This window comes from Salmo trutta, chromosome 8 (genome assembly GCF_901001165.1).
Source record: "Salmo trutta chromosome 8, fSalTru1.1, whole genome shotgun sequence".
In the NCBI taxonomy this organism is placed as follows: Eukaryota; Metazoa; Chordata; class Actinopteri; order Salmoniformes; family Salmonidae; genus Salmo; species Salmo trutta.
In genome coordinates, this window is record NC_042964.1 from 19,727,106 (window position 1) to 19,753,484 (window position 26,379).

A 26,379-nucleotide genomic window follows, 5' to 3' on the forward strand; every position below is an offset into this window, starting at 1 on the left:
TTGAGTAGCCTGGTTCTATGTGCTTTAGCCATTCATTGTACGTTACCACAGTGATAGTCAGGGTTGCATATACAGATCTAAGACCAGGCTAATATTGACCAAGCAGAACAGAAGGTCTGATACTACAATGTTGTTACGATTTCTCATTGGTAACGCATAATAGTTAAAAAGATGAATATTCTACTGAAGGAAATATTAAAATGGGGATATTTAAGTGCTATACCTGTGGTATTCTTCGTCAGTAATATACAAATGATACACATTGGGTTTAACATTCTGTTACCATGAATGTATATAAAGCCGTCAACCCTGTGCACATGCATCGCAATGTCCTTCTGTTGTAAGAGTGAAGCCATATTGTTTCTGAGGTGACCGAGCTGATGGTAATGGATTAATAATGCACAGTTATGTCGATAAAGAGGATACATTACCCACTTTAAAAAAAAGAAAACATTTTTTTCCTGTGGTGAGTTTCCATACAGTACGTACAGTAGAATATATAGTTAATGTGACATCTAGTGATATATAGGCACAAAACACATCCATATCACACAAATTTCAAAGACACCCTGTCTGAGCTACAGTATATGTTGAAGTTCCAGGCCGACTACATTGCAAACGCATGCCAGATCTCACAACGCCTGGGTAGGTGTTTAACACATCAGCTAACCACATTATATAATATAGCAATCTGATGCCTGACTGCCCAGTTGATGACGTGACACATAACCATTGATTGATGCAATGCAACATCAGCAATGTAGTCGCCCTGGAACTCGACCTTTGACCCTGAACGAACCCTGTGATTATTAAACCTTCACAAGGACAACAGACACCGGCCCATACCATTACTTTTGACTTGTGCTAGCACTGCAGAGGGCAAACTGTCTCTATACAAACTGGTTGACTTATCATAAACTGCATGTATAGATGTATATTGGTTTCACTTACTTAATACTGTAAAGTATGTGTCTAAGGTCCAAACCTGTATTATTATTGTACATTATTAATACAACTGCATGCATCCATTACATTATTGTTGTATCTGCGTGATCAGTAAATGACCATCGGAAATAACATTAATGTGATTTTAGAGGAATGTGTGTACATTTATGAAAGATTAAGACATCTAGACTAAAGGAATGACATCTTCACTTCACTGGTAAGAGGTCTTAAGACAAAAGTGGTGGATCATTACCATAAAGACAGCCCTCTATGGAAACCGGTAAGCTCTTGAGTGTTCATTGGTTTTTGGCAGTGTGGAGAAGGCAGTGTGAATGTACTGAAAAGGCCTCAAACTGGTTATAAAATCTGAAGAAGAGCAGTGTGTGTACATGTGTGTTTCAAAGGTCAAATAGCAAGGCCATTGTTGGTATACTGGGCCACACCACCATCCATAGTATACACTACCGGTCAAACGTTTTAGAACACCTACTCATTCAAGGGTTTTTCTTTATTTTTACTATTTTCTACATTGTAGAATAATAGTGAAGTCACCAAAACTATGAAACAACACATATGGAATCATGTAGTAACCAAAAAAGTAGCCAATAGCCACCCTTTGCCTTGATGACAGCTTTGCACACTCTTGGCATTCTCTCTTCATGAGGTAGTCACCTGGAATGCATCTCTCTGTCTCTCTCTTTCTCTCTTTTCTCTCTTCTCTCGGAGGACCTGAGCCTGATGACTCCTTGCTGACCCCAGTCCACCTGGTCGTGCTGGTGCTCCAGTTTCAACTGTTCTGCCTGCGGCTATGAAACCCTGACCTGTTCACCGGACGTGCTACCTTGTCCCGGACCTGCTGTTTTCGACTCTCTCTCTACCGCACATTCTGTCTCTAACTCTGAATCATCGGCTATGAAAAGCCAACTGACATTTACTCCTGAGGTGCTGACCTGTTGCACCCTCTACAACCACTGTGATTATTATTATTTGACACTGCTGGTCATCTATGAACGTTTGAACATCTTGGCCATGTACTGTTATAATCTTCCCCCGGCACAGCCAGAAGAGGACTGGCCACCTCTCAGAGCCTGGTTCCTCTCTAGGTTTCTTCCTAAGTTCTGGCCTTTCTAGGGGGGTTTTCCTAGCCACCATGCTTCTACATCTGCATTGCTTGCTGTCTGGGGTTTTAGGCTGGGTTTCTGTATAGCACTTTGTGACATCGGCTGATGTAAAAAGGGCTTTATAAATACATTTGATTGATTGATTAACAGGTGTGCCTTCTTAAAAGTTAATTTGTAGAATTTCTCTCCTTAGTGCGTTTGAGCCAATCAGTTGTGTTGTGACAAGGTAGGGGGGTATACAGAAGATAGCCCTATTTGGTAAAAGACCAAGTCCATATTATGGCAAAAACAGCTCAAATAAGCAAAGAGAAATATCAGTCCATCATTACTTTAAGACATGAAGGTCAGTCAATACGGATTATTTCAAGAACTTTGAAAGTTTCTTCAAGTGCAGTCGCAAAAACCATCAAGCGCTATGATTAAACTGGATCTCATGAGGACCGCCATAGGAATGGAAGACCCAGAGTTACCTCTGCTGCAGAGGACAAGTTCATTAGAGTTATCAGCCTCAGAAATTGCAATCCAAATAAATGCTTCACAGAGTTCCAGTAACAGACACATCTCAACATCAACTGTTCAGGGGATCCAGCGTGAATCAGGCCTTCATGACACCAATAAGAAGAAGAGACTTGCTTGGGCCAAGAAACACGAGCAATGGACATTAGACCGGTAGAAATGTGTCCTTTAGTCTGGAGTCCAAATTTGAGATTTTTGGTTCCAACCGCCGTGTCTTTGTGAGACGCGGTGTGGGTGAATGGATGATCTCCGCATGTGTTGTTCCCACCGTAAAGCATGGAGGAGGAGGTGTTATGGTGTGGGGGTGCTTTGCTGGTGACACTGTCTGTGATTTATTTAGAATTCACACTTAACCAGAATGGCTACTACAGCATTCTGCAGCGATACGCCATGCCATCTGGTTTGGGCTTAGTGGGACTATCATTTGTTTTTCAACAGGACAATGACCCAACACACCTCCAGGCTGTGTAAGGGCTATTTTACCAAGAAGGAAAGTGATGGAGTGCTGCAGCAGATGACCTGGCCTCCACAATCCCCCGACCTCAACCAGATTGAGATGGTTTGGGATGAGTCGGACCGCAGAGTGAAGGAAAAGCAGCCAACAAGTGCTCAGCATATGTGGGAACTCCATCAAGACTGTTGGTAAAGCATTCCAGGCGAAGCTGGTTGAGAAAATGCCAAGCGTGTGCAAAGATGTCATCAAGGCAAACGGTGGCTATTTGAAGAATCTCATTTGTTTAACACTTTTTTGGTTACTACATGATTCCATATGTGTTATTTCATAGTTTTGAAGTCTTCACTATTATTATACAATGTAGAAAATAGTGAAAATAAGAAAAACCCTTGAATGATTAGGTGTTCTAAAACTTTTGACCGGTAGTGTATGTATACTGTACATTACAGAGTCACCTGGCAACAAATAAACAGGACATTTCTCGTTCATATAGGGGGTGTATTTAAATCCCTGACGTCACTTTAACAACAAACGTAACTTTATATTCATGTAATATTATCCAGTTATTCTTTTTTGGATAAAACATGATCAGTTATATTAATTCAAACATCACTAAATAAAGCACTATCAAACTACTTTGAAGAGTAGATGTATAGATGTGTATTAATCTACAAAAATACTGAATTACCTCATTAATGATAGACATTAATAATAGACATTTACATCAACACCAGCACACCACTGGTGTTGATTTACATTGCAGTAAGCTTAGCTACACATACAATTAAACTTCTGACAATTTTCTCCCAGGGCGTGCACATGCGACTGTGTGTTTATGTGCATGTGAGTGTGTGTCCCCGTGTCTCTATAGGTGTAAGAACTGTAGTCGGCTTGTTAGTCTGTGCTTCTAGTCTTTTAAATCATCAGACTGTTCATTTGTAGAGTTGTCTGCCTTTAATGAAATCTTCCTCAGGTATCCAGTAAACACACTGAGTCAACCTGGAATATTCAGAATGGCCATTTCTTTGTTTTTTTCATCAACGTTATTATTATTTTTTGAATCTCTTTAGAAATATCTGGATAAAATAATCTGTCAACATCAATGATAACAATTACATACCAATACCTAAGGCACCGAACCAGATCCCTCATAGGCTCTTAAAAGTATACCTTCGCTGTTGCAAAAAAGAAAAGAAAAAGAAGACCCAAAAGTTATTGATATTGAACAGAAAAAAACATTAAAACTAACATAAAAAAACGAATATAATAACAATGACACGTGATATAACAATTATAAAAAACATTTTGGAATCACAGACAGTATTTAGTGTATTTGAAACAGAACATTCAAAGAATTTATCTGAATTTGATGGTTTTGACAATAAAGGAATACAGCTTTGGTGTGTTTTCAGTAAGACAAGGCAAATTCTATTCAAAAGGTGGCAAAAAAAAATGCTGATGATGAATTTGCCACAGTACAGTACGAGTACTTTAAAATGGCCAGCGCTCTCTCACTCATGGTGTGTGGAGGAAGATGAGGAGGATGAAGAAAAATAGTAGTTATGGAGGTAAATGAAAGGATTAGAGGATAAAAAGATGAGCGTGTATCTGTGAGGATGTCAGGTTGGATATGTCTTCTGCAATAAGCAGCGTTGAAAGGTGGCAGACTGAAATGTAATGACTGGATATAGGTCTATATAGGTCTCCTCCTCTCCTCCTCCTCCTCTATTTGGCACAACATTGGTGATTGAAACAAAGATACAATCAGATGGATGAACACATAAAAACAGTGTGTGTCACTAAGAGTATTTCTGAGTCTATGAGTGTTAACTCCTCTTTGCCATAGTGATATTCCTGAAACTCTGACTCTACCTCAATGAGAGTGTGTTTCTCTGAGTTTGTGTGTGTCTGTGTGTCTGTGTGTCTGTGTGTGTGTGTGTGAGTGTTGAGGAGTTGGTGGGTGGTGGTGGTGTGGGGGGGGGGGGCTAGTAAAGGTGTGTGTTTAGCAGTCTGCAGACTTTTGTGTCTCCCCATCGTCTTGCGAGAGAGGAGCCTGGGACTCCTTCAGCTCCTCGCCCTCCTCCCCGTTCCCTGCTCCCTTCGTCTCCCCTGGATACACCACCACACAGAACTTCTGGCCCAGGTAGGTCATCTTGGCTGAAGAGTGAGAAGAGGAGCAGTTAGGACACTAGTGTAGACTCCAAAACTAGTCAGTGGATCCATAGTAGAAATAGAGGGAAACAAGAGGATGACAGAAGACTGCAAAGGTATAGTGAATGCAAAGTTGATATAGAGAGAAAGGCAAAGAAGTTTCTAAGTATCACATCATAAACACAGTACAATAGAGCCTTGGCACATGTAACATGAAAATACACAGGGTTAGATAGTTAGATTAGTAACTGTGGCCGTGTCTGAATACCCGTACTTGCGTTCTAAATAGTAGGCATTTTGGGTTTGGGAAAATATAACGTTTTATAGTAAGTGGAATTTTGAAAATCTAGTATGCTTTAAATCCCAGGATGTCATACTTGTTTCGGCTTTTCATCTAGTAGAGTTCGCTGCACACTAATGAGGAAGAGAATCGTCTTTCGAGACCTACGTGTGATTACTACACAGTACATACTAAATGATATGCAGTATGATTAGTACACAGTATGTTGTTTTAGTAAGCAGTAGGCAACACATATTTCGGACACGGCCATAGTCTATCATAACAGCCTTAACATTGCTGATTTGGTTGTGGCTACTGAGATTAGTAGTGACACGCTGTGAATCAACAGACGTAAACATAACGTCAAGTGACTGGAGAGACAGTTGAGTTAATAAAAACAACAACGATTTTAAAGGTTGAATAAAGTTGAATTCATCTGAAGGAAGTTCCTGTTCATTGTAAATACGAAGTCATTCTTAATTGACTTGCCTGGTTAAATAGAGGTTAAATAAATAAATAAAGTTGCCGTACCAACAAAGCTGTTGAAGCATTCAGGCTTGTTGTCCCAGTAGACACCCAGGAAGTAGACCGGTACTCCCGTCAGCATGATAGCCATGCCGAGGCCACACACAATGGGCTCAGAGTACAGGGAGAAGATGAGCAGGAAGGCCCAGAACAATAGGTAGATGACCGGCCATACCAGACTGATCTGGAGGGGGAGAGAGAGAGGGAGTGGGTGAGGGTAAGGGAGGGGGAGAGGGAGAGAGAGAGAAAGACAGACAGAGAGAGAGTGAGAGAGAGAGATCGGTGGAGTCATAATGCAAAAACACAATGAGAATAAGCCCTCAAATACCTACGGTCAGATTTACCAAAATCTTTGCGCCAGCTATAACATTGGCACCTATTTTCAAAAGGGAATTAAACATTGAGAAACAAACTAGATGGTACTTTTACATTAAGTAAACTTGTGGGACTTGATTTAGCTCTTTAAAAGTATTCTTGTGGTAGTGGAAGAAGTGTTCTGATTTCAGATTTAAATAGCAGAGAAATAGACAAAGATTTCATATGAGGGTAAGTTTTGTCTAAAGTGCTGGGAAAGTGGTCCAAAGTTAGGTAGTTAAAAAAAAGGTAATAGAACACGTAGTTGATGTCGTTACTAAAACAGCTGTAACGTTTGATCGGTAGAAGGTCATTCTATTCTGATTTCAGATTTGAATAGCAGAGAAGTAGACCAAGATGTCATACCGTGACACCTCTATGCGACGCTCGTCCCTCAACAGATCTGTCTTGTAGGACGTGGAACTCATCTCTAAAAATCAAGATTTTTGCTCATCGATCTAACACTAGTTCCTAAATAAATAAAAAATCGCAGTAGCTATGACGCGCTGGCTACTACGGCAAACCATCATCTGAGCAAACTTGCTCCAGCTAGCAGCCTAGTGCAAGCTTCTTTGAATTGCCGTTAGGTAGCTTGTTTGCCAGCTTGTTGATGAAGTTGAACGGCACCAAAGTTATTGGACTGTTCTCAGAAATCAGCATGTACAGTATCTGACTGACAACTGGCACTGTGCCTCGCTACTTTGCAACATTTGTCCAACAAGATGATAATGGCGCAGAGGACAGTCAGCTGTGCTGTAGAACTGGGCGCACTATTACAGCAGAACAGATATCATGAAAACGTATTTGTGCATTAGCTACAACTTCACTACACTACCTAGCTAGCTAGAATATACAGCATTGAGTGTGTGAACTGGCGTTGTTAGCATCTCTGCCTCTTCTTTCATATGGATTGATTTGAGACTGGTTCAGCAAGCAGACGCACTAATTTTCGTGCACATTTCTAATGTCATGAATACTGATTCTACTACCACAAAACACCTTAGTTTAGAATTAGGAAAGGTAAGACTTGCTCATGCAAAAAATTGCAATAATAGCTACAGGTTTATAGTTTTTGGTAAGATTAACTCCATTGAGGATGAAAGGGGTTGAGTGGTAACATTTTCGAATGTTAGAACAGCCAAAGTTATTTTTAGTTATCCCATGAGTGCGCGTTATCAGACAGATCAGTGCAGACGGTCGTCTAACTCATCTAACGTGAGACAATGGGGAAAGTGGTCAAATTAGCTGATTTGTGTCAAAAATGACATTGTTGACAGTGAATAGAATGTTTGAAGTCATGGGAGTTTATAACAATGGGATGTTTAGAAGGTTGAAGAAATCCCATTCAAGTGGAGGATTTCATTTTTTTAAGGACAAAAAGTGGAATAGGTTAAAAAGTACAAATATTATCAAAAAGTTGTATGCAAGCAACTTAATCCAGACCAGTCTACACATTTTAAAGTTTGAATGTAATTTCTAGCTTAAATGGTGTAAGAGGAGTAGTGTGCTAAAATATCATAATAAGATAGATGTATGACAAATATTTAAAGTGGGACGTCCAATTAAAAAGTAAAATAAAACGTTTGGAGAAAGAATAAGATACAGTATATATAAAGTGTATTCTAAATGAAGATTTGTTGGAAACGTTTAGTAAATTCACCCTGATCGGTCGGTGCATGTCGGGTGCCTTGATGCGCAGCACGATCTGCCCGGCAACAGTGACCCCGTAGAAGAGGTAGTTGATGAACCCCACGTAGTTAATGAGGGTGTACATGTCACTGGTGCACAGCATCAACAGGGTGGACAGACACTGGGGGAGGGAGGGAGAGAGGGAGAGAATGGGTCAATATGGGTGCAGTATATGAAAATATAAGGTACACAACATGACCAAAAGTATGTGGACTCCTGCTTGTCGAACATCTCATTCCAATATCATGGGCATTAATATGGAGTTGGTCCTCCCTTTGCTGCTTAATAGCCTCCACGCTTCCACATACTTTTTCTTCCCACTGTATATACAAAAGTATGTGAACCCTTTAGAATTACCTGGATTTCTACATAAATTGGTCATAACATTTTATCTGATCTAACAATAGACAAACACAGTCTGCTTAAACTAACAACACAAACAACTATATGTTTTCATGTCTTTATTGAATACACTGTGTAAACATTCATAGTGCAGGTTGGAAAAAGTGTGTGAACCCTTGGATGTAATAACAGGTTGACCCTCCTTTGGCAGCAATAACCTCAACCAAACGTTTTCTGTAGTTGCGGATCAGACCTGCACAACGGTCAGGAGGAATTTTGGACCATTCCTCTTTAAAAAACTGTTTCAGTTCCACAAAATTATTGGGATGTCTGGTGTGAACCGCTCTCTTGAGGTCATGCCACAGCATCTCAATCAGGTTGAGGTCAAGACTGACTAGGCCACTCCAGAAGGTGTATTTTCTTCTCTTCAAGCCATTCTGTTGTTGATTTACTTCTGTATTTTGGGTTGTTGTCCTGTTGAATCACCTAACTTCTGTTGAGCTTCAATTGGCGGACAGATAGTCTTACATTCTCCTGCAAAATGTCTTGATAAATTTGGGAATTCATTTTTCCGTCGATGATAGCAAGCTGTCCAGGCCCTGAGTCAGCAAAGCAACCCCAAAACATGATGCTCCCTCCACCATAGTTTAAAGTTGGGATGAGGTTTTGATGTTGGTGTGCTGAGCCTTTTTTCTCTCCACATATAGTGTTGTGTGTTCCTTCCAAACTACACAACTTTAGATTCATCTGTCCACAGAATATTTTACCAGTAGCACTGTGGAACATCCAGGTGCTCTTTTGCGAACTTCAGATGTGCAGCAAAGTTTTTTTGGACAGCAGTGCCTTCTTCCATGGTGTCCTCCCATGAACACCATTCTTGTTTACTGTTTGATGTATTGTAGACTCGTCAACAGAGATGTTAGCATCTTCCAGAGATTTCTGTACGTCTTTAGCTGACACTCTATGACTCTTCTTAACCTCATTGAGCATTCTGCGCTGTGCTCTTGCAGTCATCTTTGCAGGACGGCCACTCCTAGGGAGAGTAGCAACAGTGCTGAAATTTCTCCATTTATAAACAATTTGTCTTACCAAGGACTGACTTTTAGAGATACTTTTGTAACCCTTTCCAGTTTTATGCAAGGCAACAATTCTTAATCTTAGATCTTCTGAGATCTATTTTGTTTAAATTATGTATTCAATATAGACAAGAAAAATACAATAATTTGTGTGTTATTAGTTTAAGCACACTGTGTCTATTGTTGTGACTTAGATGAAAAAAAAAAAAAATGTATGAAATGTATGCATTCACTACTGTAAGTCGCTCTGGATAAGAGTGTCTGCTAAATGACGTAAATGTAAATGAAGATCAGATAAAATTTGATGTAAAACTTATGCAGAAATCCAGGTAATTCCAAAGGGATCACATACTTTTTCTTGCCACTGTATATAAATAGATAGAGAGAAAGAAAGAGAGAGGGGAAGAGCGATGGAGAGAGAGATAGAAAGGATTTAGCACTCACAGTGAAGAGCAGAGCAGGGATGGGGGTACAACGCTTCACGTGGATCATGGCCAGGAGACTGGGGAGGTGGCCCTCTCTGGCTCCAGCAAAGAACAACCTGTTCGAGAGAAAGAGAGAGAGATCGAGAGTGAGTGAGTGAGAGAGAGACAGGTTAACTACTAATACAATCTAACGCAGTACAACAATACGGAGTAATGAAAGGGTGACGTGAAGGGATAAGTACATCGATAAAAAAAGAAGAGAAATTAGTTAGAAAGACAGAGTTCACAGAGAAAGATATACAGTACCAGTCAAAAGCTTGGACACACCTACTCATTCAAGGGTTTTTCTTCATTTTTACTATTTTCTACATTGTAGAATAATAGTGAAGAAATCAAAACTATGAAATAACACACGATGGGGCGGAATCATGTAGTAACCAACAAATCAAAATATATTCATCATCATGTTGAATCATGTTAAACAAATCAAAATATATTTTATATTTGAGATTCTTCAAAGTAGCCACCCTTTGCCTTGATGACATCTTTGCACACTCTTGGCATTCTCTCAACCAGCTTCATGAGGAATGCTTTTCCAATAGTCTTGAAGAAATTCCCACATATGCTGAGCACTTGTTGGCTGCTTTTCCTTCACTCTGCGGTCCAACTCATCCCAAACCATCTCAATTGGGTTGAGGTCGGGTGATTGTGGAGGCCAGGTCATCTGATGTAGCACTCCATCACTCTCCTTCTTGATCAAATAGCCCTTACACAGCCTGTAGTTGTGTTGGGTCATTGTCCTATTGAAAAACAAATGATAGTCCCACTAAGTGGAAACCTGATGGGATTGCGTATTGCTGCAGAATGTTGTGGTAGCCATGTTGGTTAAGTGTGCCTTGAATTCTAAATAAATCGCTGACAGCGTCACCAGCAAAGCACCCCCACACCATCACACCTCCTCCTCCATGCTTCATGGTGGGAACCACACATGCAGAGATCATCCGTTCACCTACTCTGCGTCTCACAAAGACATGGCGGTTGGAACCCAAAATCTCAAATTTGGACTGATCAGACCAAAGGACAGACTTCCACCGGTCTAATGTCCATTGCGTTAGTTTCTTGGCCCAAGCAAGTCTCTTCTTCTTATTGATGTCCTTTAGTAGTGGTTTCTTTGCAGTAATTTGACCATGAAGGCCTGATTCACGCAGTCTCCTCTGAACAGTTGATGTTGAGATGTGTCTGTTAATTGAACTCTGTGAAGCATTTATTTGGGATACAATTTCTGAGGCTGGTAACTCTAATGAACTTGTCCATTCTAGCAGAGGTAACTCTGGGTCTTCCATTCCTATGGCGGTCCTCATGAGATCCAGTTTCATCATAGCGCTTGATGGTTTTTGCGACTGCACTTCAAGAAACTTTAAAAGTTCTTGAAATTGATTGGCTCAAACGCATTAAGGAAAGACATTCTACAAATTAACTTTTAACAATGCACACCTGTTAATTTATATGCATTACAGGTGACTACATCATGAAGCTGGTTAAGAGAATGCCAAAAGTGTGCAAAGCTGTCATCAAGGCAAAGGGTGGCTACTTTGAATAATCTCAAATTCAAAACACATTTTTATTTGTTTAACACTTTTTTAGTTACTACATGATTCCATATGTGTTATTTCATAGTTTTGATTTCTTCACTATTATTCTACAATGTAGAAAATAGTAAAATATAAAGGAAAATGTTGGAATGAGTAGGTGTGTCCAAACTTTTGGCTGGTACTGTATATGGAGATAGATAAAGATAAACAGAGATAGACGAGAGAGATAAATAATGTGGAGGAGAATACCGTGAGGAGGTGAAGAGGGACCCGTTGACCCCTCCGAAGGTGGACAGAGCAACAGAGATGGGCATGATCCATGACATCACGCCTAGCAGCTTCTCACCAAACGTCTGGAGGGAGAAAGGAAGGAAGGAATAGATGGAGGAATATAGGGAGGAAGAAAGGGGACAAGAGAAAATGGTGAAACACACAATTACACATTCAACGAACTGCTACAGAGCTACACCACAAGGTTTGAAACTTATACACTTAAAAGTTAAAATTGTAGCATCAGTTGATTGATAATATGGTACAGATATGCCACTCCACTAAGCAGAATTCAAAGTTGAATCTGAATTTAAGGACCATTAACTCTCTGTGACCGACAAGGGGGCGCCAGAGGCCTTTGTTAATACTGAGGTTGAACGTGAATAAATCCAAAGCTGCTTCCTGCTCCTGGCAGGATGGTGGGTGGAGCTACTCACTACAGCAACAGCGTTGGAGGCCAGCAGCTCCTGAGGACTCATGGCGGTGACGTAAGCGATGTTGGCAAACACGTACACGAACGTCACCAAGGGGATAGAGATGAAGATGGCACGAGGAAGATTCCTAGAGTAGAGAGAGGTATGGAGGGAGGTGGAGAAGGGATGGGGGGGAAGGTATATCATTCATTAACGACATGTAGGTAATAGGTATCAGCCCAATTCAGAATTGTTTATTTACATTTTTTTTAAATCTTTATTTTAACAGGGAAAACAGACTGAGACCTGGATCTCTTTTACGGCTGTGCCCTGTGTAAACATGTTGACATGTACAGTTTTAGGCATACAGACAAGAACATTTCAAACATAGAGAGAGGGATGGGGAAAAGGTAGACCAAAAAGGTAGACCAAAAAGGTAGACCATTCATTAAAGACATGTAGGTCTCATTCAATAGGTATCAGTCCAGTTCTCAAATATAATATCAAAATATATAATTTGGGACACATGAATAGACTAATTGTAGTAGGGCTTTACACATAGGGGTCAACCAGCTCCTCAGTGACGTAGTTGAGGAAGTTCCATCCTCCGTATGCGAAGGAGCCTTGTAGGAAGGCCAGGGCTATCAGCCCCACGTCGTACTCCTGGAAGGGCTCAAAGGCATGGGCTGGCTCCAGCCAATAGTACTCCCCTGGAGGAGTAGAGAGGAATAGAGGGTAAGAAGAGCGAACGAATGGGGTTTAGAATGAGGATTTTATGGTGGTGTAGGCCTAGATTGTGGGGTGGTGTAGGCCTAGATTGTGGGGTGGTGTAGGCCTAGATTGTGGGGTGGTGTAGGCCTAGACTTTGGGGTGGTATAGGCCTAGATTTTAGGGTGGTATAGGCCTAGATTTTAGGGTGGTGTAGGCCTAGATTGTGGGGTGGTGTAGGCCTAGATTGTGGGGTGGTGTAGGCCTAGACTTTGGGGTGGTATAGGCCTAGATTTTAGGGTGGTGTAGGCCTAGATTTTAGGGTGGTGTAGGCCTAGAATTTATGGTGGTGTAGGTCTAGAATTTAGGGTGGTGTAGGCCTAGATTTTAGGGTGGTGTAGGCCTAGATTTTAGGGTGGTGGAGGCCTAGATTGTGGGGTGGTGTAGGCCTAGACTTTGGGGTGGTATAGGCCTAGATTTTAGGGTGGTATAGGCCTAGATTTTAGGGTGGTGTAGGCCTAGATTTTAGGGTGGTGTAGGCCTAGATTTTGGGGTGGTATAGGCCTAGATTTTAGAATGGTGTAGGCCTAGATTTTAGGGTGGTGCAGGCCTAGATTTTAGGGTGGTGTGGGCCTAGATTTTGGGGTGGTATATGCCTAGATTTTAGTGTGGTGTAGGCCTAGATTTTCAGGTGGTGTAGGCCTAGATTTTCGGGTGGTGTAGACCTATATTTTCGGGTGGTGTAGGCCTATATTTTAGAGTGGTGTAGGCCTAGATTTTAGGGTGGTGTAGGCCTAGATTTTAGGGGGGTGTAGGCCTAGATTTTAGGGGGGTGTAGGCCTAGATTTTAAGGTGGTGCAGGCCTAGATTTTAGAGTGGTGTAGACCTAGATATTAGGGTGGTATAGGCCTAGATTTTAGGGTGGTATAGGCCTAGATTTTAGGGTGGTGTAGGCCTAGATTTTGGGGTGGTATAGGCCTAGATTTTAGGGTGGTGTAGGCCTAGATTTTAGGGTGGTGTAGGCCTAGATTTTGGGGTGGTATAGGCCTAGATTTTAGGGTGGTGTAGGCCTAGATTTTAGGGTGGTGTAGGCCTAGATTTTGGGGTGGTATAGGCCTAGATTTTAGGGTGGTGTAGGCCTAGATTTTAGGGTGGTGTAGGCCTAGATTTTAGGGTGGTGTAGGCCTAGATTTTAGGGTGGTGTAGGCCTAGATTTTAGGGTGGTGTAGGCCTAGATTTTAGGGTGGTGTAGGCCTAGATTTTGGGGTGGTATAGGCCTATATTTTAGAGTGGTGTAGGCCTAGATTTTGGGGTGGTATAGGCCTAGATTTTAGGGTGGTGTAGGCCTAGATTTTAGGGTGGTGTAGGCCTAGATTTTGGGGTGGTATAGGCCTAGATTTTAGGGTGGTGTAGGCCTAGATTTTAGGGTGGTGTAGGCCTAGATTTTAGGGTGGTGTAGGCCTAGATTTTAGGGTGGTGTAGGCCTAGATTTTAGGGTGGTGTAGGCCTAGATTTTAGGGTGGTGTAGGCCTAGATTTTAGAGTGGTGTAGGCCTAGATTTTAGAGTGGTGTAGGCCTAGATTTTGTATTTTGTGAAATACGTATTTATAAAAAAAAATTGAATGAGGATTTTTTGGGGATGTGTAGAGATTTTAGCTTTGTGAAATTGGTTCACTACTACTGCCTCTGTTATAGCAATGCAGATTGATAAGGGAGCTGCCAGGTCACACATAGGACATAACAATAAGGACGCAGTGTGTGCATGTGTGTGACAGACAGACAGAGTAACCACTATTGGCTTGCACACCATGTCTACTTCCGACCCCGTCTATCTCTGTCCTTTCCTCCTAGTCTCATCTTTTCGTCGTCATGCCAATATGAACAGGTCATGCATGCATCCTTAATCTCTCTTTCTGCCTCCCTCTTTCTTCCTCTCCTTCTTTCTCTGTCAGTCTGCCTCTATCCCCGCCTCTCTCCCTCGGTTTTTGCTCTTACTCTCTCTTTGTCCCCATCTCTCTCTGGTTGGTGATTCTCCCATACTCTCACCCATTGTATTCTTACACCAACACTCAGAATCCAACACTCTCCTCTCTCTGTGTCTACAGCCCTATTGTCACTGTTGTCTCTGTCTGTCTCTCTCATAACTGACCCTCATTAGTGTTATGCTAACTAACCCACAGACATGACTGGGATGAAAACCACATTAAAACTCTATTAGCTCTGTGAGTTTTATCAGAGGCCCCAGAACTGTGACCTCTATCTCTGTGAATAGGGAAGCTATGTCTGTGTCGCAAACAGCACCCTATTCTGTATATAGTGCACTACTTTCGATCAGGGCCCATAGGGCTGTGGTGAAAAGAAGTGCACTATATATGGATTAGGGTGTCGTTTGGGACACACTCTTTGAGTCCACAGCGACCCAGACTTTGAGTCCACAGCGACCCAGACTTTGAGTCCACAGTGACCCAGACTTTGAGTCCACAGTGACCCAGACTTTGAGTCCACAGTGACCCAGACTTTGAGTCCACAGTGACCCAGTGATGGGATGTCAGTGGGGTTTGGTGTCTTAGTGTCTCTGGACCAAGAGAGAGATGAGAGAGATGGCGAGATGGGCAGACTCTGTGGTATGGAGTGTGATATATACACGCACGCACGCGCGCACACACACACACGGAAACACACACACACACACAAACACACAAACACACAAACACACACACACACACACAGATGGTGCCTAGTCCTACCCTTGCAGATCTGCACAATGCCCATGATAATGATGAGAGCCAGGGCCAGCAGCTTGCCAGCTGTGAATATGTCCTGGACTCTGGTGGCCCATCGCACACTGGAGCAGTTCACCCACGTCAACAAAACTGAAAGAGAGAGAGAGAGAGAGAGAGAGAGAGAGAGAAGAGAGTGTTATAATTGATTAAATGTGTTTTTATCCTTATGAGTTGTCACTGTGGCAATATAAGATAGGGACTTATAATGCCATGAAAGCTTGTTGAATTAAACTGAATTCAATTGTCAATGAAGCTTGAATTATATTCAATTGAAAGATGCAATTGTCAATAAAGCTTGAATTAAATTGAACTACAAGAAATATTACACAACAGAGATCAACACAATACAATTCACGCTGGGCGTTGTGCTCCATTCATTCATGTCCTCCACTGCTCTCTGCTACATTACACTAGCCAGGCCAGAATAACATAGGAACACAATGGCGAATCCCAGTACAATAAACAACATAGTAGACTGGAGGAATTCTCACCATAGAATTCTCATCAACTCAGCATAGATCTGTTGCTAACAATGCACAAAGGGAGAAGTACACGACTACACGATATTTCCCTTCTCTTCTGTTTTTGGAAGGGTTTCCAACAGCGATCAGTGTGAGCGCACGGACACTAGCTAGTGGTCATAGTACTATAAATGGTGACATAAGGAGAGAGGAATAGAGGGAGAGGGAGAGAGAGACTGAGAAACAGAAACAGTAGTAGCGGATGGATAGAGATCGGAAGGAGGGAGAAGAAGGTGTGTGTGTGTGTGTGTGTGTGTGTGTGTGTGTGTGTGTGTGTGTGTGTGTGTGTGTGTGTGTGTGTGTGTGTGTGTGTGTGTGTGTGTGTGTGTGTGTGTGACGAGAGTTACAGGAACACACATTGTGCCACAACTGGTCGTGACGTGTCACAAAAGGTGACGCACGCAGCTACCTTTGCTACCGGCTCAACGCCACGCCGTCGAAATGACGTGCAAACCACGTGGATTCAACCAGTGTGGGCCCAGTGGGTCTGTAATATCACAACGAACTAGGACCCCCCCCCCCCCTCTCCTCGCCTCTCAACTTCTCGGACACAATGACACGTAGCACACGCCAAAGGCTCATGGGTCTGAGTGTATCCACAGACACTGACTGGGGCTCAGTGTGTCTGTCCTGCACTCTGTCCCACCTCCACCTTTCTCGTACTGCAGTGCAGTACATGAAACCATGGCCCCGCAATGGAATAACGTCCTGTCCAGGGGGTGTACTTGTACATCAAGCTGCATTATGCTACAGAAACAGGAGATAGGCTTCTGGTCTATGGGCTGTTCTGGCAGACCTGCTTACATACTGTTGCAAGGATAAGGATACTAACTTACTCGGGTAATGTTAGACGTGATAGTAACGATAGGCGCGGCAGGTAGCCTAGGGGTTAAGAGCATTGGGCCAGTAACTGAAAGGCCGCTAGTTCAAATTCCCCATCCGACAAGGTGAAGAATCTGTTGATGTGCCCATGAGCAAGGCACTTCATCTTAATTGGTGCAGGGTCGCCGTCGGTAGTGGGTGTCTCAGGGGGAGTTGTGCTATGCAGAATAAACATTTCCAATTCACGTGTGTGTGTGTGTGTGTAACACACACCTGTACATGTGTGAAATAGGATGACCATAAGCACCCACCAGTTGATGTATTATTAGTGCAGCTATTGGCTGCAGGCTGGGCTGAATACGGTTTACAGTACCCTGTCAAGACCCTGTTGTTTCACACATGACATAACACACACGTCACACTAGAAATACCGCCGAGCTCATCTGGACAGTCTGCCAAGGAACAGAGACGGGCTGCTCAGCCAGACACAGATGGAGAGGGGGAGAGCAACAGGGAGGGGCTTGTTAGTAGGGGCTTATTAGTAGTTTATTGTTGTGAAAGAGTGTATGATGTTTAGAGGATTGGGGAAAGTTGAGGGGGTAGTGAGAGGAAAGGGGGTAGGGGGCTGTTTGGCCTGATCTGTGGGCATGTTCTCAGCCGGGAACACATAGTTAGTCTGGTCCCAGATCTGTGTGTGCTTTATCCAACTCCTCTGAATATTGTTGTACAATGGAGAGTAAAAAGCGCATAAAGTACAAATCTTGGATCAGGCTAACAAAATAACAGCTGCAACAAACTGTAGACACAACAGTGGTAGTGGTGTGTGGGAGAGCCAGTGTTCGCTATGGGGAGTAAGACTGTGCTGTTTCTGCTCTCTGATTTGATAAACAGGAAATACAGACACCCACATATGAGTTGAGCAGTGTGTGTGTGTGTGTGTGTGTGTGTGTTTGTGTGTGTCTAACCACACATCTAAATATAAACAACAACTATGTGTAACAAAGAACGAACAGTACAGATGTGCTCTCTCACAGGGTGATGCCAAGCGGCAACATACGTAATTGAATACATCGTGGACATTTCGGCAAAATGCCCCTGCCAGTGCAGTCATAACCACTTGGCAGCACGTTTTTTTATTTTTATCTGTGCTGCAGGGCAGGGAGTCTTTTTAATCAGCCCTACTGTAGGCTGTCTCATACTCTCATTTTCAAAACAGCATGAATCCCACTCCTCTCTGCTCTACATGTGGTCAGGCTAAGAGTAACATGTACTGGCTAACACCTGGGAAACAGGGCTCCGTTCTGAGAACCTGAGCCATTCTCAGCTGTTTGTAAGCTGAGTACACACTGGGACATTCGGAGGGACTCCATAACAAGGCACCACGCAACTCCAGGCCACGGAGACAGAGAGAGAGGAGGAGCTGGCTTGCAGCACGTTTCTGAACCACAACACTTTCCTAAAGTATGCCCGTAGCTGCAGCACGAGTCTATCCCCAGTGACCAATGAATGGATAGTGGTTGTGTGTTTACAAAAACAGGAGTGGGGTACGGGAGTGTGTGTGTGTGTGTGGGGGGGCAGTTAATATATATATACTGTATTGTAGTTTTTAGTTTTTGTTGGTGTATAGTCAGAATAAGTGATTGTACAGCACCATTCAGGTACTGGAAACACATACTCCCTCACCAAAAACATCCCCATACCTGCTATAGATTGTATATTGATTTTCTAGGGCCTCTGTGATAGAAAACAGACAGAAAGGACGTCTGGACTCTCACGACTCTCTTAGACACATAAAACCTCTTGTATAACACAACCTACAGAATATCTCTTGACACCCACCCTCCCCAAGACACAGTCAGCCAGTCACAGATCCAGAGTGTACTGTACGTTCAGGGGCAGTAAGAAACCCCCCCAAAAAACAGAGATGGAGGAAGGGCAGAAAAAGGGAGGGAGGGAAGAGGGGGATGAAAAAGGGGAATTGTACCAATTTGTAAGTCGCTCTGGATAAGAGCGTCTGCTAAATGACTTAAATGTAAATGTAATGTAATAAGGGTTCAGCTATCAGAGTGTACTGCTCTACGGGCAACAAGATGGATACAGGTGCATTACAGATAAAGTGGGTACTGTAGACGTGAATGGTGACACTAAAGAACAGTTTCCCAAACTATTAATCAGTTGCTCAAGTAACAATTGATCCAAGTGCAAAGATCTATTGATACGATGTTCTTAGAAAATACTGATTTGAAAATGATAATTAAACAGTTGTTAGGGGTTTTTGGAAAGATTTAACAGACAGAAGACATTATTTGGGAGATTGTTGCTTTTCACAAACTAGCTTCACACTGTTCGTACTCCCTCTCTCTGTTCCCTTTCTCTCTGTGCCTCTCTGTCTCTCTCGCTCTCTCACTCCCCCGCTCTCTCTCTCTCTCTCCCCATCTTTCTGTCTCTCTCTCTCTTTCTCCCCATCTCGCTCTCTCCCTCTCTCTTACTTTTCCCACATAGGATTCACGGTATGTTGCCTATTAAAACAATTGGGCACCTAACAAGCTAACGTTAGCAACAAACCAAATAAATTTCTATAAAGTGGCTTTTAGTTGCCTGGCTTGCTAGATTTAGCTATCCAAAATCAATTTTTAAACTGATGTTTTTATGTGTCCACAAAATAGAGCAGGTAAAGTTGCTATTTGGACCAGACTGCTATTTAAATGAGTTACAAGTTTGAAATTGGAAAAGAACAACAATAGAATGTTCATGGTTTAGTGCATGCCAAAGCCGGTAAGATGAAAGGGGACATTTATACTGAGGGGTTGGCGGGAATTTTAAACATAATAATGCAATGATTACTAGGTCAGTTGGAGGAAATAAAAGTACAGAATTTGTCGCCGGCAACACCTTTCAGATATAAAGAAAAGTCGGCAAAAATTTGGCGGCAAAACGTCTTGTTTAGAAAGGTGTGTCTGTCTCTCACTGACTGTCTGAGCACTGCTTGTGGTATTTGGGCAGCGTGTGTGAAGTTCTTAGAGAGGTCCGGCACTACGACTCTCAGAGTGGAACAAACACAAGTATCCGTTTGTCTTAAAACACTCTCCCACTCTGCTACACTCTTGCTGTTTTTTTTGCTGCCTTCTTTTACCCACTCTCTTCCTTACATGCTCTTTGAACCTGGGTGAAGAGAAAGAAGGGCAGAAGGAGGATGTGTGTGTGAGAGAGAGAGAGAGAGAGAGAGAGAGAGAGAGAGAGAGAGAGAGAGAGAGAAAAGGAGAGACAGAACCTCACAAAGTTGTTCCCTTCTTTTTGCCCTTCACTGTCGTTCACAGATCTGATATGATTGGATAGGTGAAAGCTATAAGGCGCAAACCAGGTGAAGCTACTGCTGGCACCGATCCCATATTCTTAGATTTGTGAAAGAACAGTCTGTTGATGTCTCACTCCTCTTTCTTTCTTATGTCCTTTTCCCGCCCTTTCCACTCTTCTATCTGTCTCTCTTTCACATCCATGTGTGACTTTACCCATGGTCAGAGAGCTCGGATCACGGCCAAAACACCAAGTGGCGCTACTACAACACAAACAAAGAATCCTTGGCATGCAGAGAGTTGACAAAAGTGTGTCTACAGGATAACTCATTTAAAGTTGTCAAAGTTGAAAGAGTTTTTAAGACTTTCAGTAATTGTTGCACAGCTGAAAGTGTCTCCCCCCCCTCTCTGTCGGTCACATTCAATCCATTCAACTCTTCAACATCCCTCCACCCCCCACCATCCCCCCCTCCCTCCAGGATATAGGGTACTCACGTAGGCAGACGGCGGCCAGCAGGCGCAGCCCGTTCTCCGGCGGGAAGCAGGTTGGGAAGAGGGGCTGTAGGACGTAGTTGGAGAAGGTGAGGGCGATGACTGCCTGGTTGGTGGGGTAGATCACCAGCACCGCGATCCACAGACGCAGGAACCTACAGGAGAAGGAGGGAGGGAGAAGATGGAGGCAGAGGGGTTAATGAGGGTTATGAACGGCATTTAGACACTGACGTACGTACACACACACATACACACACACACACACACACTAGCTTCAGGTCAGAGTGTGGTAACACATACAGTAGGTCGACTGGATAACATTGCATCAAATATGGAATCAAGGGGGCAGAGTCTACACTTAGAAGAATACAGGTTATTCACTCAGAATGTGTGTGTGTGTGTTAGGGAGGGGGCAATGGGGAGTTGAGATTTAGCTGACTAGAGAGGAGGCCACATTAGGACATGGTTTTTCCACAAATTCTCCACAAGCTTATGGAGCAAGAATTACACTTCACTGCGTCCACCTTGTTAGCCTGATTGTCCCTCACAAAGATGTGTGTGTGTGTGTGTGTGTGTGTGTTTATGCGTGTGTGTGAGCGAGTGTTGAGCCAATGTATGTCTAAGTGTTTCTATATGTGTGTGTGTGTGTGTGTGTTAAAAAATGTTCACAAAGCAATAAGTCTGTAAGATTAAAGTAAAGCCCCAAAGCTGAGCCATCAGTTAAGGACTTTATTTGCTGACACTGCGGATAGCGTGTCATCACGACTGTATGTCACCACCACCACCACCAAGTCTGGCCCCTGGAATGCTTGGCCCTGCACCGCTGGGGTGAGTGGGCGCTTCCACAAACTCCTATTGAGACCTGTGGAGAGTCTCCGTGGAAGAGTCCACTCCACCCCGGGAACACGGGGGTGTCCTTATCGACACCCTCCTCCTACTCCTATACAGTACACCATCCAAACAAACACTCCCTGATTGTAGCTTGGTATCACAGAGAGAAGGAAACAGGGGAACAGTATGTGACCCGAAAAACTTCAAACCAAAACATCTGAGGCACCTGGAGGAAACAGTTCGAGACCATTTCTAACATACCAAACAAAGCCTTCAAACAGAGAATATCAGTTGGTTCTGGGTAGAAGATCATGTTTCATTGTAAATTTCTCATTGATGTATTGATGTCTATAATGGGACACTAACAATAGTCTGAGGTGCTGTTTTGTCTGGGTGGATTCCTATCTGAAAATACCCATGTATCCATGAGACTGTTACAAGACAAGGTCAAAACTCAATCTGAGTGTGTTTACCGTCTGGGAGAACACTATGAACACACAGACAGTCTTCAATCAATGTGGACAAAGGTTTGATGATATGTTCTGGGTAGAAGTTGTCGGAGAAGATAAGAGGGTGAGTGAGTGACACAGAGAGAGAAAGACAGAGAGAGAGGGACTTCCTCCTCCATGCTTCACGGTAGGAACCACACATGCAGAGATCTTTTATTTATTTATTTTTTTTTCATTTAGCAGACGCTCTTATCCAGAGCGACTTACAGTAGTGAATGCATACATTTCCTACATTTCATTTCATTTCATGCATTCTTTTTATTTTTTTATTTTTTTTGTACTGGCCCCCCGTGGGAATCGAACCCACAACCCTGGCGTTGCACACACCATGCTGGCATTGAAAACACCATGCTCTACCAACTGAGCCACAGGGAAGACGTGCCCACACCGCGTCTCACAAAGACACGGTGGTTGGAACCAAAAATCTCAAATTTGGACTCATCAGACCAAAGGACATTTTTCCACCGGTCTAATGTGCATTGTTCGTGTTTCTTGGCCCAAGCAAGTCTCTTCTTCTTATTGGTGTCCTTTAGTAGTGGTTTCTTTGCAGCAATTCGGCCATGGAGGTCTGATTCACGCAGTCTCCTCTGAACAGTTGATGTTGAGATGTGTCTGTTACTTGAACTCTGTGAAGCATTTATTTGGGCTGCAATTTCTGAGGCTGGTAACTCTAATGAACTTATCCTCTGCAGCAGAGGTAACTCTCTTCCTTTCTTGTGGTGGTCCTCATGAAAGCCAGTTTCATTATAGCACTTGATGGTTTTTGCGACTGCACTTGAAGAAACTTTAAAAGTTCTTGACATTTTCCGGATTGACTGACCTTCATGTCTTAAAGTAATGATGGACTGTCATTTCTCTTTGCTTATTTGAGCTGTTCTTGCCATAATATGGACTTGGTCTTTTACCAAATAGGGCTACCTTCTGTATACCAGCCCTAACTTGTCACAAAACAACTGATTGGCTCAAACACATTAAGAAGGAAAGAAATCCACAAATTAACTTTTAACAAGGCACACCTGTTAATTGAAATGCTTTCCAGGTGACTACCTCATGAAGCTGGTTGAGAAAATGCCAAGAGTGTGCAAAGCTGCCATCAATGCAAAGGGTGGCTACTTTGAAGTATCTAAAATATATTTTTGATGTCTTCACTATTATTCTACAATGTAGGAAATAGTAAAAAAAAAAAAAAAAAACCCTGGAATGAGTAGGTGTGTCCAAACTTTGGACTGGTACTGTATGTTGTGGGTCAAAGGTCACCAAACACCACAGATCTAGTCACTCACCCTGCCAGTCCTCCGAAGATGTCCTTGACGTATGAATAGTCTCCCCCTGACTTGGGGATGGTGACACCCAGTTCGGCGTAGCACAGCGCTCCAATGGCCGTGATGATGCCGGTGACAATCCACACGATCAGTGCCAGACCCACTGAGCTAGCATTCTCCATCACGCCCTTAGGGCTGACAAAGATCCCAGAGCCGATGATATTACCTGGGATAGAGAGAAGAAGAGGGGGATGGTTATTCATGTGACACAAACAGTTATTTGAGACACTGAGGAGAAAGGGGAACGATTATTAGTGTGACACCAGTGTCATTCATAAGCTGGAAGAGCTGAAGGGAGGTTGGAACATTATAAGTGAGAGAACATCTGACTTGCCTAGTTAAATAAGTGTTAAATGAATAAAATAAAAACATCTGTCCCACCACCTAATGATGAGGGGAGAGGGGACTGTTATCGACGGGACACCAGCATCTGTCACAGGGTGCAATCAGGAGCTCAATTGGGGGGAGTGGAACAGAGTGAAAACAATGGAGAGCGATTCTAATCAATATGTGTAACAAAAGCCCAGTTCCACCTCCTACAGAATCCCTATTCCAACCTTGAGTGTAATCTACACTGAGTATACAAAACATTTGGAACGCCTGCTCCTTCCATGACATAGACTGACCAGGTGAATCCAGGTGAAAGCTATGATCCCTTAACGATGTCACTTGATGGCTGACGTTTTACATGCTCCTAACCAACTGTGCTATTTTTTTATATATTTTTTTGCGTTGTTTGTAACTTATTTTCAACTTATTTTGTACATAATGCTGCTGCCACCGTCTCTTATGACCCAAAATATATTCTGGACATAAGAACAGTGATTACTCACCACGAACTGGAAGAAGCTTTTTACTTTATCGAGTCCGAGGCGAAGGGTATACTGCTTTCCCGGGAACAGGCCCAAATCCCTGTCATTTAGGTGAAGAAAAGACGAAGTAAAAAGGGGCGTGTGGTAAGACGAGGGGTGGGGGGTGTGTCTTTTTGTCAATAACAGCTGGTGCGCGATGTCTAATATTAAAGAATTCTCGAGGTATTGCTCGCCTGAGGTAGAGTACCTTATGATAAGCTGTCGACCACACTATCTACCAAGAGAGTTCTCATCTATATTATTCGTAGCTGTCTATTTGCCACCACAGACCGATGCTGGCACTAAGACCGCACTCAACCAACTCTATAAGGCCATAAGCAAAGAAGAAAATGCTCATCCAGAAGCGGCGCTCCTAGTGGCTGGTGACTTTAATGCAGGCAAACTTAAATCTGTTTTACCAAATTTTTACCTGCATGTCACATGTGCAACAAGAGGAAAAAAAACTCTAGACCACCTTTACTCCACACGCAGAGACGCATACAAAGTTTTCCCCCACCCTACATTTGGCAAATATGACCATAATTATATCCTCCTGATTCTTGCTTACAAGCAAAAACTAAAGGAGGAAGTACCAGTGACTTGCTCAATACGGAAGTGGTCAGATGACACGGATGTTTCGGTACAGACTGTTTTGCTAGCACAGACCAATGGCATTCAGAAGTATACCACCTCGGTCATCGGCTTCATCAATAAGTGCATCAACGACGTCGTCCCCACAGTGACTGTACGTACATATCCCAACCAGAAGCCATGGATTACAGGCAACATCCGCATCCAGTTAAAGGCTAGAGCTGCCGCTTTCAAGGTCCGGGACACTAATCCGGACATATATAACAAATCCCGCTATGCCCTCAGACGAACCATCTAACAGGCAAAGCGTCAACACAGGATTAAGATTGAATCCTTCTACACCGGCTCTGACACTCGTTGGATGTGGCAGGGCTTGAATACTATTACGGACTACAAAGGGAAACCCAGACGCGAGCTCCCCAGTGACGTGAGCCTACCAGACGAGCTAAATGTCTTTTATGCTCGCTTCGAGGCAAGCAACACTGAAGCATGCACGAGAGCACCAGCTGTTCTGGATGACGGTGTGATAACGCTTCGGTAGCCGATGTTTTTATTTATTTATTTATTTTATTTATTTCACCTTTATTTAACCAGGTAGGCAAGTTGAGAACAAGTTCTCATTTACAATTGCGACCTGGCCAAGATAAAGCAAAGCAGTTCGACAACATACAAAAACACAGAGTTACACATGGAGTAAAACAACATACAATCAATGATGCAGTAGAAAAAAAATAAGACTATATACAATGTGAGCAAACGATGTGAGATAAGGGAGGTAAAGGAAAAAAAGGCCATGGTGGCAAAGTAAATAAAGTATAGCAAGTAAAACACTGGAATGGTAGATTTGTAGTTTGAAGAAAGTTCAAAGTTAAAATATAAATAATATGGTGCAAAGGAGCAAAATAAATAAATACAGTAGGGGAAGAAGTAGTAGTTTGGGCTAAATTATAGATGGGCTATGTACAGGTGCAGTGATCTGGGAGCTGCTCTGATAGCTGGTGTTTAAAGCTAGTGAGGGAGATAAGTGTTTCCAGTTTCAGAGATTTTTGTAGTTCATTCCAGTCATTGGCAGCAGAGAACTGGAAGGAGAGACGACCAAAGGAGGAGTTGGCTTTAGGGGTGACCAGAGAGATATACCTGCTGGAGCGCGTGCTACAGGTGGGTGCTGCTATGGTGACCAGTGAGCGGAGATAAGGGGGGACTTTACCTAGCAGGGTCTTGTAGATGACCTGGAGCCAATGTGTTTGGCGACGATTATGAAGCGAAGGCCAGCCAACGAGAGCGTACAGGTCGCAGTGGTGGGTAGTATATGGGGCTTTGGTGACAAAACGGATGGCACTGTGATAGACTGCATCCAGCTTGTTGAGTAGGGTATTGGAGGCTATTTTGTAAATTACATTGCCGAAGTCGAGGATTGGTAGGATGGTCAGTTTTACGAGGGTATGTTTGGCAGCATGAGTGAAGGATGCTTTGTTGCGAAATAGGAAGCCAATTCTAGATTTA

General features: G+C 43.0%; 1 protein-coding gene across 3 annotated transcripts in view; it reads right to left on the reverse strand.

Annotated features, from left to right (window-relative positions):
- Nucleotides 1-3,672: 3,672 nt before the first annotated feature.
- The window catches only part of slc7a8a (solute carrier family 7 member 8a), a 39,353-nt gene continuing 16,646 nt past the window's right edge, over nt 3,673-26,379 (reverse strand). For all 3 annotated transcript variants that reach the window (XM_029760320.1, XM_029760319.1, XM_029760321.1), the window contains 10 exons: nt 23,396-23,600; nt 20,776-20,927; nt 15,609-15,734; nt 12,710-12,863; nt 12,178-12,301; nt 11,720-11,823; nt 9,898-9,994; nt 8,007-8,156; nt 5,999-6,176; nt 3,673-5,193 (listed from right to left, as the gene is read on the reverse strand). In XM_029760320.1, coding sequence (XP_029616180.1) covers nt 5,039-5,193; nt 5,999-6,176; nt 8,007-8,156; nt 9,898-9,994; nt 11,720-11,823; nt 12,178-12,301; nt 12,710-12,863; nt 15,609-15,734; nt 20,776-20,927; nt 23,396-23,600 — 1,445 coding nt within the window. In that variant the 3' untranslated portion in view covers nt 3,673-5,038. The remainder of the gene's footprint in view (nt 5,194-5,998; nt 6,177-8,006; nt 8,157-9,897; nt 9,995-11,719; nt 11,824-12,177; nt 12,302-12,709; nt 12,864-15,608; nt 15,735-20,775; nt 20,928-23,395; nt 23,601-26,379) is intronic.